This window comes from Cuculus canorus, chromosome 6, assembly GCF_017976375.1.
Source record: "Cuculus canorus isolate bCucCan1 chromosome 6, bCucCan1.pri, whole genome shotgun sequence".
Taxonomy (NCBI): domain Eukaryota; kingdom Metazoa; phylum Chordata; class Aves; order Cuculiformes; family Cuculidae; genus Cuculus; species Cuculus canorus.
In genome coordinates, this window is record NC_071406.1 from 10,743,596 (window position 1) to 10,760,523 (window position 16,928).

The 16,928-nt window shown below is 41.5% G+C and overlaps 1 protein-coding gene across 1 annotated transcript in view; it reads left to right on the plus strand.

The window, feature by feature from the left end:
* SNX4 (sorting nexin 4) overlaps positions 1-10,392 on the plus strand; it is a 36,697-nt gene extending 26,305 nt beyond the window's left edge. The window contains exons 10-14 of the mRNA XM_054070176.1: positions 4,244-4,333; positions 5,610-5,709; positions 6,517-6,662; positions 8,053-8,167; positions 8,497-10,392. Coding sequence (XP_053926151.1) covers positions 4,244-4,333; positions 5,610-5,709; positions 6,517-6,662; positions 8,053-8,167; positions 8,497-8,544 — 499 coding nt within the window. The 3' untranslated portion in view covers positions 8,545-10,392. The remainder of the gene's footprint in view (positions 1-4,243; positions 4,334-5,609; positions 5,710-6,516; positions 6,663-8,052; positions 8,168-8,496) is intronic.
* The last annotated feature ends 6,536 nt before the right edge of the window (positions 10,393-16,928 follow it).

The following is a 16,928-nucleotide window of genomic DNA, read 5'->3' on the forward strand; positions in this document are numbered from 1 at the left end:
GCGTTTGGAATTCATCCAGTTTTTTCTTTTAAGCTACTATGCCAGAAACTGGTAGAATACAGCTTTAATGTACTGCAGACCTGAGGAGATCCATTTGGTCTTGATAGCTTTTGTACCATGCAGTGGATGGTACACAGATTTGGACTTAATTACAGAAAGTTAAGAAATTTAATTAATCGGCACCAAAACTTCAGTGGATTCTTGAAACAAATACTGACTGGATGTAATAGAGAATCTTCCCTTTTTGCATCTTTAGAGTCAGTTGGCAGGATATGTGAAGTACAGGCTTCAAAATAAGAGCCTAGCACTTCAGAGTGCTCAGGGAAGTGGTATTCTAGGCTCATACTTTCTGCTTTCAGGTGGTCATATATAGTAAATGAAACAGTTTCTTATCACAGTGATTTCTCTTCCATAATCATGCAGTACAGATAAGTAGCAACTCCTGCAAAAGATGGAAGCTTTGGAGCTTATTCTTACAACATTTTTACTGATAAAGTGTAATTTCTGTTGAAGTAAAGTTTTTAGTTTTAGTTTGCAGTGCAGATTTACATATGTGCCACTGCCTGGTTGTATTTGGTGTCATGCCTTGTCAAGTGGAAGGGTTTGAAGAGCCACGCCAGACTCTACCCTTGGCTTCTTCAGAATAATTCTGTTTTTATCAGATCTTAAGAGTTTGAACCCTTCTGAATAATTTATTCACACTTCTGTGTTTTGGCTAGCATGGTGGTTTGCACTCAGAAAAGGTTATAATATTTTTTAGGCAGAGGGCTCTGATAAGAATAAAGAAATAGAGAATACGTTCTGCTTTCAGAAGAAAATAATTGGAGTAGAAGTGGAATACAACCTTAAGCACCTACAACAGTATGCAGAGATTGAAGAGACTATGAAAACATGGCACAATATAGAGGAGTTAAGGAGGCATGAGAAGATTTTCAGTGGTTCATATATACCCCAGTAAGGTGTTTAACACCTAGAAATGCGTAACCAACAAAAATAAGTGGGTCTCACCTCCCAGTTAGGAGGGTGAGTGCGCTCTGCATATCCAAGATGTTTAATGGTCCTGTCTGTAACAGTTAGGATTCAAGACCAAGTGTAATGGCAGTGAGTTTCTAGGTAACTTTAGTCACTGCACGAAGTCTGAGATAGCTTTCATTGTCTGTCATCTCTTCTGCTTTGGCGCTCTCCTACAACAGTAATCTTAGTGACAAATCAAGCAAGAAGCAGCAGCTGTGAGATTCAGGAACTCGCTCAGTGACCCATGCGGCCTCCTACCAGTAAGGATCATGTCTGGGATCTCTTGAAATTATAGCTTACCAGTCCAGTTACCATTCCCATAACGTTAGACAGGATTTTATTGCAATGGAAACCTACTTTAAGAACATTGCTTAATGTATATGTTAAACTTCAAGGCTAATTTAATTATTCTCTATCCATCCCATATGCTGTAGTCTTTACTAGATGTTTAGTTAAACTTTTGAGTTGTTATTGTTTAGTATGATCTAAAACTGCTAATGTTTGGAGAAGGCGTCCCAAAGCATCTCTGGGTGTGTGTTGTGTAACAGGATGAGGCTTGCTAAACTGATAAAAACCAACAGAGTAGTCTGAGAAAGCTCAAGTGAATGGCTGTAATTTTGTCATTTTAAAGATGAAAGAAAAAAGTGCCAGACCTTTGACTTTGGTCCCTTATGCTATTAATGAGCTATCCTTTATCTCTCTATCAACTAGACTGTCACTACAAGTGGAAGCAGTCTAAACTAAAGCAAGGGTTTAGCTGATGATTCCCATGAAGGGTGGGAACGTAGAATCCTAAAATGGTTTGGGTTGGAAGGGACCTTAAAGATCATCTGGTTCCAGCCCCCCTGCCATGGGCAGGGACGCCTTCCACTGGATCAGGTTGCTCAAAACCTCACCCAACCTGGCCTTGAACACCTCCAGGGATGGGGCATATACAGCTTCCCTGGGCAACCTGTGCCAGTGTCTCACCACTCTCATCGTGACAAATTTCCTCTCAATGTCTAGTCTAAATCTTCCCCCTTCCAATTTAAAGCCATTCTCCCTCACCCTGTCCCTCCATACCCTTGTAAAAAGTCCCTCTCCAGCTTTTGCATAGCCCCCTTTGGGTACTGGAAGATGCTGTAAGGAGCATCTAAGGCCTGGAGCCTTCTCTTCTCCAGGCTGAACGACCCCAACTCTCTCAGCCTGTCCTCATGTGTTAGATACCTATATTGCAGTGTTTCTTCATAACACTTTTCCTCGTTTGCCTACCTTCTTAGGACAAATCAGTCCTTCCACTTAGGCAGTCAGAAGTAACTTGCCTCGCTGCTTTTCAAACTTAAGTGTCTATATGAAAACCCTGTCTAGGTGAGGTGGATTTTTGTGTGCTGTTTTGTTTGGTTTGCTCTTTTTGGAGAGTTGCTCTGCCACAGATGAGTTCTAGCACTACTCTAGTCTTAGAACTTGAAACTGAAATGTGGTTCATCTGCTGCCCTGAGAAATCTAACCACTATACTAAATTTAATGCATTTCAGAACTTAAAAATAGGGAAGGTAAACCCTTTCTGACATGTATGGCTGTGGAACTGTTTTCAGAAGAATTGTAGTTTTTAACAGTTTGGACTTCTTCCTTATTTTGATTCATAATCTGAATTCTTGTTCTTCCTGTTTTTGTATCCCTTCTGCTTAAACTGATCTGCTCTTGCAGGTCACTTCATGTTATGCTTATTTATCACCAATAGCCTTGGTAGAGCTTTTCCTGGGTGTGCCACGTCTTTGATTTTGCAGAGCATCAAAACAGCTCATCTTTCTCAGAAACTGATAAAATTCATAATGGAACAGATGGGCAGGTCTGCAGCTTTTCCTCAGGCTCTGCATTCTTCCAGTTATTTTTGCAGGTAAACACTCCCTCTTTGAAGAGCCTTAGTTTGCATGCCCTTCCGAACAGGCCTGAGGACAATGATAACTTTCAGCAGTGTCTGCTTAGATTCCCAGGGTGATATTTGGAATATTGATAAGTGATATTGAGGTTTCTTTTAGAGCTTACAGGAGGGGCTTCTTGTTCTTTCCCAAGTCACATTACCACTTCCCTTTCAGCTTGAGCCTCTGCCTCTTCTTCCATAGAGCCAGTTACTGGAGAGGCACAAGAAGAAAGGGGAAAAACTCAGACTTTGCGAAAACTTTAAAGCCAAGAGGTGTTGTAATTAACATTTAGGTCACATTGCGCTGGTCACTAGACAAGCATGGACTTATGCTTGCTTTGGAGAGCCTGCAGCAAGGATTTGCTGTGTACTTGAGAATCCAGACTGAGTTGGCAGAGTAGAGGAAGGCATTTGTGATGGGATCTTATTCATTTTCTTTATTTCCAGTGACATGTGCCCTGTGTTGCTGGCTAAAGTGGCATCCTGTTTCTGTCACTGTGCCAAGTGACACGTGCAGTAACCGCTTAGCTATAGGCCTGTCCCTGCAAATCTGTCCAAGCGGAGTCACCTTGGTTAGGGAGAACCTATTAAATATTGTCCAATAGGCAGAATAAATGAGAAAAAGAAAACATTTTTTGCCATTTTTGGCGGGCATAAGCCTAAATGACAAAACTCACTGAATTCAAGAGCTGTGGAGTTGGTCCAAGCTCTTGTACTTCAGATTTCTCCCTAAAAGGAAGGTTTAAACGTCTTGTTGCTCTGAATTGATATGCCTGACTGACACAGCAGACAAAGCAACAGACTTTCAAGGAGCTAAAGGACTTATTGTCATGGTTATATGAGCACCACTGTGAGTTCTCCTGTATGCAGACTGAATAGTGAACAATGAAAGCAGTCTCTGCTTTTCAGAAGGTATGATCTTCATGTTCCTATACCTTAATGCTTTAAGCTTGTTGGATTTCTTCTGCACCATGTCTTTCTTTTATCTTAGTGCTGTCTATTGACAGTTCACTGAAGAGAAGAATAAGTTGTTTTCCTTTCTTGTAATAAAAACTGCCTCATCTTCAGCAAGAAACTTACGATAGATCTTACGTTTGTCGAAAGATTCGTTGTAGTAACCAAACAAAGAAACAGGCCTGCGGGAATGTTTATATTAGGTGATTCAGAGTTTAATTAAGAAGAAAGGAATCTCCTTTTTGCAAGTGCCTTTTACTGTTTACTTTGTGACTGGTGTTTCTGTCAAGGAGGTATCCTCACTTTTACTGTATGTGTAGTCCTTGAAGATTAAATTAAAGAACTTTTTATTTAGCCATGTCTGTTTTTCACCAGATATGCAGCTTCTATTGATGACATACTGGAAGAAGAGGAACATTATGCGGATCAGCTGAAAGAATATCTCTTCTATGCAGAAGCCCTACGGTACGTGCAGAAGTGTATAGCTCGCAAGCTGTAGTCCTCTCCCCTGACATTCTGTTGATGTTGAATTTAGTTTGGTATCCTCTTCTTTTCTTGGAGAAATGGAAATTTTCAGTGTTGTGGAATCTCCATGTCTCTATGTTCTCATTTCTTCGTTTGCATAGTCGTATTTGATTACTCTGTGGGTGGCCATAAAAATTAGAATTGAGCTGATCAATTGTGAAATGTCAGAAGTGCTAAACTCCCTGTACTGTGGAAGGTAATGCTGTTTACTCCTCTGGTTACACTGTTTCCTTGACTTCTTGTGTCATAGTGCCCCAATGTGCTGAAAGCTTCAGCTTTCAAATGAGATTGGCCAAACAGAGCTGCTACAGCCATTACGAATTCCAGCAAGTTTCAAAGTGCCTCATGTAACTTTGATCTGCTGTACAGTATTGTGCATCTAAGTGCTGGTGGTTTCTTTTGTCATTGGTTTGGTGTGGGGTTTTTTTATGTTAGTCTTTTATAGGGCAGTTGTCCTTTACAGGAGTGAATACGGAAGAATTGCTTTTATGCTATAAGATTGTGCCTAAAGCTATTGTGCTCTCCACAGCCTCGCCCTGAACCTCTTGGAGAGGTTCGATTGTGCTGTAGAGAATCGGGTTGGCAAGTGTGGTGACTGGTGTGTGGGAACCCAGAGCACTAGTAGCCTCTCCTAGGAGGCGAATGTGCATCTGGCAGTGGAGTACGGATCTAGCATCATCAGCCCACACAGGATTGGGATTTACTGCAGGTGGTCAGAGGAAACTCCTCTTTTCCAGATGAAAGGAGCTATATGAATCTAGGAGCAGTTTCTCGTTTCATTGTTTAAAAAATAAAATGTGAAGAATTTTCTTATTGACTGATGCGTTGCTGCTGTGACAGGTACTATCTCCAGATGCCTTTTGTCATCACTGATTTTTCTGTAATATATTTTAAATAAAACCCATTTTACAGTGATGTCATTAAGAAGCTGGTGGGGCTTGTATTGCTGAGTGTCTCAGAATAAGTCTAAAAAGGGGAGAAGAGCAGAATACTGTTGTACTAAGAACTTTCTTTATACTTTGATCCAAGCTTGCTTAACTATGGCATTTGCAGAGTTATGTGTTCTGTGATAAGGCTGTTGAATTTGAGCTGGATAAATAATTGAATGTGCTGCCTGCCAAAATAAAAAGCATGATGCCATTTGTAAAGTTTAAATGGAGGGAAATGTAGCGAAACAAAGTATTACATGACAGATCTTTAATTGCTTATTTTTCAGGGCAGTTTGCAGGAAACATGAACTAATGCAGTATGACTTGGAAATGGCTGCACAGGACCTAACTTCTAAGAAACAGCAGTGCGAGGAGCTGGCAACAGGAGTGAGTATTTCCACTTCCCTCTCCGGGATGCCTCTTTTTTATTGTTTTTTAATTTTTTATTTCAGACAAGTTACTTAGAACAACATTTAGATGGCACTAACATGCTGGCTGCTGCTTGAGAAGTGATGTCATATGAGCTGTAGGCACCTGAAGTTTAAAGTAACTTAGTTCTTGGTGGCGTGAGGTGTTTGTACCAGAACTCTTTCATTGAATACTGAGCAAGTAAAGGGTCGCAGGAAATATGACCTAAGCATAACACAAACAACTCTATCCTGAAGATCAAAATTCTGAAAGGCTTCTTCTGGCTTTTAAAAGGTGGATATTACTGGTATGTGGCTAGTCTCTTTTATGTGGAAGATTATGTTACTAAAACCATTATCTTAAAGTTGTAACTTCAAATAAAAGTGTTTAGAATTTTTGACGTTGCTGTTGGGTCTGTTGATGCTCTGTATACTACTACTTTATGGCTTTTCTTTCTCATACTGAATACAAATTAGGCTTTTTCCTACTTCAGTAAAACAATTGCTCTGAAAGGTTGTGTATGTCAGTGGAGTGACTCACTTAGGGTCCAGTCCACAAACTGGCCTTAAGAATTTAAACGTTAATTTACTTCCTCCCCACTTTGCTCAGTCTAATGTGAGCCACTGTACCTTCTATAGCTGTGTATCAATGGGATACTCATGAAATAGACATTAAAGCCAAAAATCAACTGAATAATAAGTATAAGGCAAATGCTGCTGAAAATCGCATAATGACTTGTGGCTGTGCTCAGAATCCCAGACCTAGAGCATCTTTTCCTTTTTGTAGACTGTGAGAACGTTCTCTCTGAAAGGAATGACCAGCAAGCTCTTCGGTCAGGAAACCCCTGAGCAGAGGGAAGCCAAGGTAAAGGTTCTAGAAGAGCAGATACAGGAAGGAGAAGAACAACTTAAGTCTAAAAATCTGGAAGGCAGGTAAATGGGCTTGACTTTTCAAAGAAAACACAGGGCTTGTCTTAGCAAAAGTCCTTGACTGGATGCTCTTGAAGGTGTTTGCATTTTATAAGTGTTTTTAATATATTCTTGGTGTTTATGAGCTGTCTATAAAAGCTCCTGTCAGCTGCAAGTTGTGAAATAAAGTACAGTACATGTAGTTAGCTTCTGGTCTGAGTGTATGGCTTATGTAAAACCTGATGACTTTCCCAGTTACAGAACCTACTGTAATGGCTGACTTGCGTGCTTTTATGTTCAGCTAGTAATAAGTTTAGCAGGTGGGATTGTAGGTCTGCAGCTGAATAGCCTAAGACTCAAAAGCTGATTTGCTTCAAATACAGCGTTTAACTTGGTTTATGTGCATGGGTCCTGAGCTTATATTCTGCAGCTTCTCTTATGGAGGACAACTCACTCCTGTTTGAAAGAGATTAGAAGTTCTGGTGAGTTGTTTTGAGTAATTGCTTCTTGGTGCTCTAGTGAAAAATTTTCTTCAGGAATGCAAACGTGAAAAAATAGAAACTAATGTTCCTAAAGCAATGAGGTTGTCTCAGAACACATCCACTGCGTGATACAAGGCGTAAACATGGTATCTCCTAATATGTTAGGATTAGAACTGGAAAGGTAAGTCTAGTTCACGAATAGTTCACAACAACAAGATGGTCAATAAATGCAATTTCTTAATCGCTTTGACAGAAGTGCTGGGGATCTGCTTTTGTAGCTCTGGAAGCAATTTTCAAGTGACTACTTGCCTTGTATGTATAGACCAGCACAAATGAGAGCGATGAATTTCAGAAATCTGTAATACCTCCATTTTAGTTGAGGAGACCTGAAGACATATCACCAAAACAACAAAATTAATTCCTGATGTGAATTGTCCAAGTCAGTTTTGCATGGTAAATGCTGGACTTGAGTGTGTCAAACTCTGAGAACAAGTGAGATTTCACATTGGAAAGACCAAGATTCTGACTTGAAAATTGACAAAGAAATGTGCAGTGTTGTGTGCTGAATATTAGCATGAAGATTCTTGGTTACCCCAACAGAAGCTGAGGAGAAAAATATATTCTGAATTGTGCTGGTTTTATGGCAGTGATGCTTATTGAGGGGAAAAAAAACCCAGATAACCAACCCAATACATTCTGAGAAACTGATTCGCTACATTAAAAACCTTAAGAAGGTGGAGAATTAGGTAGTAGTGCTAGTTCTGAAATGAGGACACTGTGGGATGCATAGTAAATACAGAACTTGGTTTATTGATAAAAAAATGGAGTTCTTTGTCATACATAGCTTCCTTGCTGAGGGTTCAGAAGAAGGAACATCATTTGAGGATGGAACATGTTAAAAAAACTAACAGAAGTATTGCTTTCGATTCCAGAGACTTTGTGAAAAGTGCCTGGGCTGATATTGAACGGTTTAAAGAACAGAAGAATCATGATTTGAAGGAGGCGCTTATAAGCTATGCTGTTATGCAGATTAGCATGTGCAAAAAGGTATGTTTCTGTAAGGGCAGGGTAGTGTCTTTATCCGTATCAGCAGGGGATCAGACGCAAACTTCCAATAACTGGGAAAGCTGCAGTAACAGAAGGTTGGAAGGTCACTAGTGTAAAACCTCCCACGTATTCTGTCCTACTCTAACCCAGAAATGTGTTAATGTTGATATAGATTAGGTAGCATGCTCCGATTCCAGTGTGATCTCTGCCTTACTGTCATGTGAAGTTCTATGGGACTCTTTTGTAGAGTCTTCTGTGGAAGAAAGTCTGATGATGGGGTTTGCAAGCAAAGTATATTTCCACTTATTGAATTTTAACCTTTTTTAAAGGGAATTCAAGTTTGGACAAATGCAAAAGAATGCTTCAGCAAGATGTGATTTTCTGGAAATGAATTCCTCCTCAAAGTGCCACAGAATGGAAGCACAAATGTATAACGCCAATGTTAAGTTGCTACATGACTTACATATAAATCATGAAATAAATGAGTTGAGTGAATAGTTTTTCTTTCTACTGATTGTAATTGTTAATAAAGGACAAAAAGGACATGTTATTAAATGTTTAGCCCTGACTGCCATTTCTGTGGCATGTTTTCTATGTGGTAGCAAATAATTCAGGCGTAAAAGAGTTACTGAAAACTACAGGTCTGCATTGGGGCAAAGGTATAGGGAAAGCTATCACAGAAAGTATGAACCAAACTGTTTTGAGACTTGTGAAACACCATGCTCTATAATGTGTAGATCACTTCCAGATGCCCTTTTCAGCCCTTGCTGTTTAGAATTTGTAATGCTCAAGGGCGCTTTGGTTTTATAATGGGACACACAGTTATGTTCTTGAGGTCTACACCATTACAGGACAACAAACAAAATATTTGAACGCCTAGGGTTCATATTTAAATGCCTTTGCATGTCCATAGAGAAATGTGCTTTTCCAGAGTTAGATTAAGCAGTCTCAAGCTCCTGAGATGTTTGAAACTCTCTACAGTAGAGGTGTTGTACAGTGGTTTGATACAATATTCTGCATTTACAAGTTCCCACTTAAGTTTTAATATGAGTATTGATTTCTTATCAAACTTCTTCCTGCAAGTAAAGGAGTCTAGTGGTCCAGTTGAGCAGCAAAACCAAAGGCAAAGCTGTTAAGAAGTGGATGCAACTTCTGTTAGGTTGTTTGGAACCCGTTTACACTAGATGTGAATCTGGCCTGTGGTACCTCTTCTTGTAACTGAAGTGGTTTGGTTCTTAAAAGAATAAGATGCTGAAATAAAAAACCTAGTGCAACTTCTCTAGTCCTTAAGAGCAGTGATGCACGGAATCCACAATGAACCAAGGTGTCTGGCTCTAGTAATGATGTTTCAGTGTGTGTGTATGTGTGTGTTTATATACACCAGTATAACTTGGTTTGCAGTTACAGGTACTTGCATTAAATGTTTCCAGTTATGAAGAACACTTATCACTGTCTCGTATTGGGCTTCTTCTATGTACTTGCTTAAAGTTCCTGGAGTGTCGTGGAGTTTGGTAGGTTGATTGCTACTTCTAAAGGAAGCTTTGTAATGTTATGTTGAAAAGTGTATTTGATTATTCTGGATTATAACACTACTCAGACTTTGATTTTTAAGAGATACTCCACAAAGTCCTCAAAAGTTCTTTTGGCAAATTGTCGGTAATGTAATTACTGATATGTCCTGTGTTACTTTTGTCTCTGCAGCATTTCTTTCCTAGAAAACCATTATAAACAATTTGTAGGCCTGGTGTACACTACAGCTTAAAACTCTGAAGTAAAATGCTCATCACTCTGATAACCTGTGTTGGCTTTTCCAAAGCGTGTGGCAGTGACACTCCTGGCTGGGAGATGATGTTGGGCAGAAAGAGGTCACTCCATATAACATTTGCAAGGAGAAGTGTTGTTCCGTTCAGGGGTTGCAGTATCCAGTTCTGATACAGGCTGAAGGACTCTTACATTCCAAACCAAGAAGTTGCACACTTAATGTATTTAGTAAACCTTCTAAAGGAGTGGTGCCTTAATACAATACCATGAGGCGTTCAGAGTAGGTATTTTTCATGCACTTTGATTTTTGGTAGATCTTTCTGGTGCCTCTTTCCGCATTTCACTTGCTGTACAGCTTATTAAATGTATTAGTATGCCTTCTTTCCTTGCTAGTTGTACTAAATTTGAGAAGGGAACAAAACAGTTCTTCTAAGTTTTGTGCCAAATAAGCTAAATAAAATTGCTCTTTGATATTTTTGTTCTATTGTTTTCTTTTTTTTTTGTAAAAATGCTGTCTTCCTGATTCTGACAAGTGCTGTTTGGTTTCTTAAAATTGGTTCTTGTCCATCTTAGTTCTCAAATGGCCTCCAAACTTGTGTTAAAATTGAAGTGGTAAATTGCCTGCAACCGGCCTGTTTGCTTTTTAGGTGAAGAACATGGTGTTAACGCCAGACTTAGATGCTCGTTACAAGTCAGCTTTGATCCTTTCTTTGTTTTTGCCCAAACGGAACAAGCTGTCTGAATTTTATGCATGTCTTCATCTAGTTAAGGGAAGATGAATTTGAAATAGATTTGTGGTGTTCGATAGAATTTGGGTGAAAAGGTGGGTTAAGGACAGTTTGCAATAATTTTATTTCTTTTACTATTGCTGTTTGCAGAAGAGCATTGCGTGTGGTCGACGTACGTGTGGATCTTAGCAGACGCTGAAGGCTTCTCCTCATCTTTTATTTTTTTATCTTTTTAAGAGGAAATAGTCTAGTTAATGACTGTTTCCATGTGGTTAATAGAGTCCGCATGAGCAATGCATACTTGGGAAGCATGCATTTTTCCAGCTACGGTGCAGATTTAATTTCTGTAACTTAATCCACTTCACCTCAGTGAGCTTCCTCCCGTTATCCAGTAAACATCCAAAATTGGTGGAAGGCCTTCAGAATAATAGCAGGTAGGTTTATTTTAACTGAATCTTGACAAAATGCTTGCATATGAAAGAATTTACCTGCGTGGATCATCTGATTTGCTGATGGAGCTGTCACTTCTGTCCCAGGCAGCTTTGCTGGGTGGATTATCGCTGCTAATGCTATCCCTGACTTTCCCCGTTACTAGCAGGACCTTGACTTGTCAGTACATTTTAGTTGCCACTGTTGTCTGAAACATAGCTGGGGTAAGGGAGCCAACTGAAATGGAAAGAGAAAGTATTTTTATGAACTCTTTATTTTTTTTAATGTTGTATTATTTCAGTATCTGGCGCCTCAGCCAAAGCAGAGTTAACCTAGCAGCTGTGTGCAGCGGCTACCTTGGCAAGCACAGAGGAGATCTTGGAGCTCAGACCCACACTGAGGAGCAATCCTCGTGCAGGTGAGCCAGAGGAAAGCGGCAGCTGTAGCCAAACGCGTGGCAGAGCCAGTGGAGCAAGGCTGAGATCCCAGAGTGGCTGTCTGGGCTGTGTGCACTGCATCGTAGGAGAGACCCTGTTTTCCTTTATGACTCCCTACCACTAAAAATCTTCTGTGCATTTTGGTTGATGAAACGAGAAACGCTGTCTAAACACTGCTTCTAAAGGATTACAGGAAAGGAATTTGTCTTGATTCCCCACACCCCCACACTTGCCATTCAATGCCATTCATGTTTCCTTATGTCCCCCTGTTCCGTGCATCTGTGCTGCCTGTCTTGTGCCTGCTCCTAGAGCTCGAGGGGGAAACGGGGGCACGACCAGTGTAGTGAAAATCCGTGTATAGGGCTGCTGTAGGAATAATGCGAACAAAGGAAGCAAGTGGAATGAGAGCTGGTGAAGTGAGAGCACAGGCTTCAGTGCCAAATCCAAGTACATCACCAGCAAGAGCAGTCACCTTTGTAAGCGGTCACTTTTGCTGCTCTGGCGGAGTTAATGTCTGCTCTAAGCCCTGCAGTTTGAGCACTCCTGCCTGCCAGCTTCCTTCCCACTTCCCAGCAGAGCTGAGGTTTCTCAGGGCAGAGGTGTCCCACAAATAATGTCCACTCTTGATCCAGCTTCTGCGGAAAGCTTGGCACTGCAGGAGAGTAACTTGTGTGAGCTGCTTCCCTCTAGTGGGTGGCCACCGGGGTGGGCAAGATGCTCACTGTGGCAGTGGTGACAAGAGAAATGTCTCTCTTTAAATGACAGAGGCTTCAGTGTCCCTCAGCTGAAACATGGTGAAGGTTACAAATATCCCTTCCATGGTGCAGCTGCAGTGAGTACCTTCTCCTGCCTTGGGCATCTGGAGAGCCTTCACTTCTGCATAAGTAAACGGTTGTGACTGGCTGCTGTTTTCTGATACTTCTTGGTATGACACATTGCAAAATCCATTTAGTAACACTGACTTCTGTAGGGTCAAATGCAAACCTTTGCTGCCTTTTAGTTCCTCTTGAATGGCTTGCATAGAACAGCCATCCCAAGGCTATGTTTTCTTTAAAAAAAAACCCCTTTTTGCTTTGACTGGTTGTACAAGGTATCCAAAACACAAAACAAAGCCAAATTGGAAAGGATCTTGGGAGGACTTGGAACAAACCAACTCCAGACAGTGAAAGTGCACAGCATTTGGAGTTAACGGGAGATGGCACCGTGCTGGGAAAGATGAGGGGGTATTTAAGCTGTAAGCATGTGAGGGAAGATAGGGTTTTGAGGACAGATATACAAGAAGGTGAGGAGGTAAACAGAAGAAATGAGCAAGCAGGAGGGAGAGCAGAGACAGGATAGATGGAGGAGCTAGAGAGAAGCAGAGGTGGAAAGCTGCTGTGCTTGTCGGCTGTGTGGTGCAGAAGGAGAAGGCAGCACTTTGTGGCCCTGATTTTGGAGGAGGAGGGAGTGAGGGAGGTGGATAAGGAGATTTCAAGAGCTGTTGAAGACGTGAAGATATAATACTAATGATAGTATCTAATTCTAAATGAAACTTGTGATGACCTGGTCTTAAAGCAGAGTTTAGCACTGATAATGGTGTAACTTTTTTCTCGAGCTCAGGAGGAGAGATTTGATTTTGTCTGATATTTTGTATCTATTTTTAATACTATCATTTTGAATTTCCTGGTTAAATAAAATAGGAGAAGAAACTTCAGTGTTTGAAAGGCCAGCATAGATGTTGCAGGCACCTTAACCCTCTAAACACCAGCACGATCAGCTGTGTGATCTGGGGGCCTGCTGGCTGATGCAGCTGTTAGCCAGGCTGCCCAACAAACATGCCAGGGTCTACAATTAATAAACAGCTTCTTCATCTGCAGTAAACATTTTCTGTTATCTGTATATATTGTGGCATGTGGTAACCAACTGTATTCTCTTCAGAAAGTAGCTGTAAGCGGACACAGAAAATGCAAAGTGACTTTGTGGTGAGCTTCCCCAGGATGCTAAGGTGGGAAATTATGTCGTCAAAGGGAAAACACAACCCCGACCGCCCTCTTGTGGGTCTCCAGGTCGGGGATTGCAGGGGCTGGAATAAAACTGTAGCAGGAAGGAGAAAAATGCCACCTATTCCTTTCCTGCCTCTTAGAGGTGCGAGGGTCATCGTGACAGCTGTAGTGTAATGAGTGTCTAAATGCGAAGGGATGGTTATACTGGAACAGATTTCCATGCAGGATTTAGTGATGAATTCATTTCTCACACTAAATTGCTATTAAGAATGCATGTATTACACTCTGACTTGCAGCTTGTGCGCAGGTTCCTCAGACGCCTTTCACACCAGGCAAATGCTGCTGTGAGTTGGACTTCAAAACACAGGTTTCTGATCTAGTAGCAGTTTTAATTTATTTTTTTAATAGCTGCTTGGAAGAAGTGCTGGCTGCACAGTCAGAAGGAATGACCTGTGACTGTGCAAACTGCGCTGCTACATAAGAGATGGCAAAGTTGCCCTTGCCCAGTGCTGCTTTGAATTAGTTTTTTCTGAAGTGTGTGCTCTCTGATCCCAGCTTTGAACCTCACAGAGAGGTCAAATCTCATTATGGTTGTTTGAGGAGCTAAAAGCATAGACTTGATTCCCATTCCTGTTTGTCTGCTTTATCTTCCAAGTGAAGTGTTGGTAGGCGTCTGCCTGCTTGGCTCCGATGGCCCTGCAGGCACTGGATGCTCAGGGGGCTGCAGCGGGATGCCTGCTGGGCCACACAGCAGAGCCGTGCATCCCTCTCATCCTGCATTAGGCAAGCTGGAGCGGGCATTACAATAGTCACAGCAGCATTCCCATTCCTGTGTGACGTTCCCTTCTCTCCTCTGTAGATCACAGCAGCCCCTGAGACCATTGCTGCTCATTTCAAGGAACATCTGGGGCTTCTGCTGTCTTTCAGAGCAGCTCTTCCCTAGTCCTGATCGTGCTGGGGCTACACGGAGCTGTGCAGGATCTGGCACCAAACTGCTGCTCATTTGCTTCCATCAGATAACTCTTGTCACTGCTTCTCAGCAGTGCAGCTGCTTCTTCTAGAGGGTCCTTAATCTTTTCATCTTCATCACTCATGGTCTCGGTAATGCTTTTACTGCCCAGGCTGTGAGGTAAAGACGGTAACCAGCACAGAGCCAATGCAAGATCGCAGTGGGACACTGCTCCCCCGAAGAGTTCCCATTTCCAGTTATGTCCTGAAATCTCTGACCAGGATTTAATTTATTTTAAAGAACACTAGGCTGGCTCTCTGCTTTCTTATTCAAAGCAGGACAGGTCCAACCTGAGTAAGGAAAGCTGCGGTATGGTGGATTTCTGCATTAATGCCATTGTTTTATCAAGGAAACTAATATATTAAAATGAGAATCAATTTGACAAGATCTGTTTTCCATGAACGTGTTGATTGGCATTAATCTCTTTTAACTTCTATATCAACTATTCTTTTCCTAGGGATTACTTTCAGACTGACAGGCCTATAATAATCCAATCTCTCTAACTTTATGTTTTTATAAACAGGCAAAATATCAGCCTCCTTCTACCTTGGTAGAATTTCTCCAGAAATTCAAAACTTGTTGAAAATCAGCATCCATGGTATTTGGACTCTTATGTTGGGACTTCTATAAGGTGGAGAAGAAGCTATAAGGGTCTGGAGATACAGGCAGTAATCTAAGAAGTTGATGTCTAATGCTACACCCTGGGTGTGATTTGGGAGAAGTTACCTCCTCGTGATGGAGATAATGCACTGCTGTGGGTGATGAAGAGTGCACATGAAGTATGATTCAGTTTTAGCATCCTCCTAAATGAAGTGAAAAGAATATCCTTATGTAGCTTACATGTTATTACATTATAACTGTGCTGATGTTGAAGCTTAACCAAACTCCAGCATTTCAGAACTGAAGGGCTTAATCAACCTTTGAAAAGGTTTTCCTGACGGAAAGTGTCAGGAACATTCACGGGCAAAGGAGGCTCATTTGTGAATCAGGAGACACCAGTTAGACTGGGAAGCTGAACTACTAGAGGAAATGAGAAAAATCTAAAATCCTTCTCAGTATTAAATCTTCTCAAGTCTGGAGGAGACTGAGGGGAGACCTCATCTCAGTTTACTGCTTCCTTACAAGGGGAGGAGGAGGAGTAGGCACTGGTCTCTTCTTTCTGATGACTGATGATAGGATCCAAGGAAATGCTGGGGAGGTTTAGGTTCGATATTAGGAAAATGTTCTTCACTCAGAGGGTGGTGGAGCACTAGAACAGGCTCCTCAGGGGAGCAGTCACAGTGCCAAGCCTGAAAATATTCAAGAAGCATTTGGACAACCCCTCAGATAGATGGTGTAAATTTTGGGGTTGTCCTGTGCAGACACAGTAGTTGGATTCGATGATCCTTGTAGGTCTCTTCCAACTCAGGACATTCTGTGATTCTTTCCTAAGTACATCTTGCTTCCTTATAGAGAATTGTTCTTTCCTAAACTCTAACTTGTTTCTGTGGTTGCTCTTAGCATTCTTCCCCTTTCCATAATACTTTTACCCATTTCTATTTCTCCTCTAAACTAGGAAAGTGATTTTAACATGTGTTGCCTTTTACAGTTTCAGGGCACTTACTTAAAATATTCTGAAGTAATTGTTGGTGATCATTCACTTTCTGTTAAACTCCTTCTCCCTGCTGGTATAGTCACTGCTATTTTTAGCTTTAAAACGCTAAATACACAGTGCTTAGCTGGGTCTTTTTCTGTTTCCTTCCAACAAATGTAACGATTGTGATTACCAGACAATTTAGTGGTTGCTCGGCTTCATGTTACTTTTAAATTTGAAAACATTTCCCTTTTCTTTCCCATGTTGACATTCACTATGGAGCTTCCTGTGCCGGAGTTATGTAAAAAAGATGGTAAGCCAGGGAGCAGGGCTGTATTGCCAGCAAATGTGTGAGCAGCAGGACAGACGCCTCGGTGGTGGTCCTTGGCAGATGGTCCTGGAGAATTTTTGAGTCAATTCAGGTGAAGTTTCTCCTTCCTCCCTATCCCGGTTACCAGAGCAGGATGGCTTTTGTGCTGCAAAATCTGATGTCCCCAGCAAACACGCAGGAATTGGGGAGCCATGTCTAATGGATGTGCTCCTGGAAGGTCACAGAACAACAGGTTCCTGGTTTAGAGGTGTTGGCAGGCTTTAGAATCATAGAATCATAGAATAGTTAGGATTGAAAGGGACCTTAAAGATCATCTAGTTCCAACCTCCCTGCCATGGATGTCCATGGGCAGGGACATCCCACTAGATCAGGCTGCCCAAGGCCCCATCCAGCCTGGCCTTGAACACCTCCAGGGATGGAGCAGCCACAACCTCCCTTGGCAACCTGTTCCAGTTCCACCACTCTCATGGTGAAAGAATTCTTCCTAATGTCCAGTCTAAATCTGCCCCTC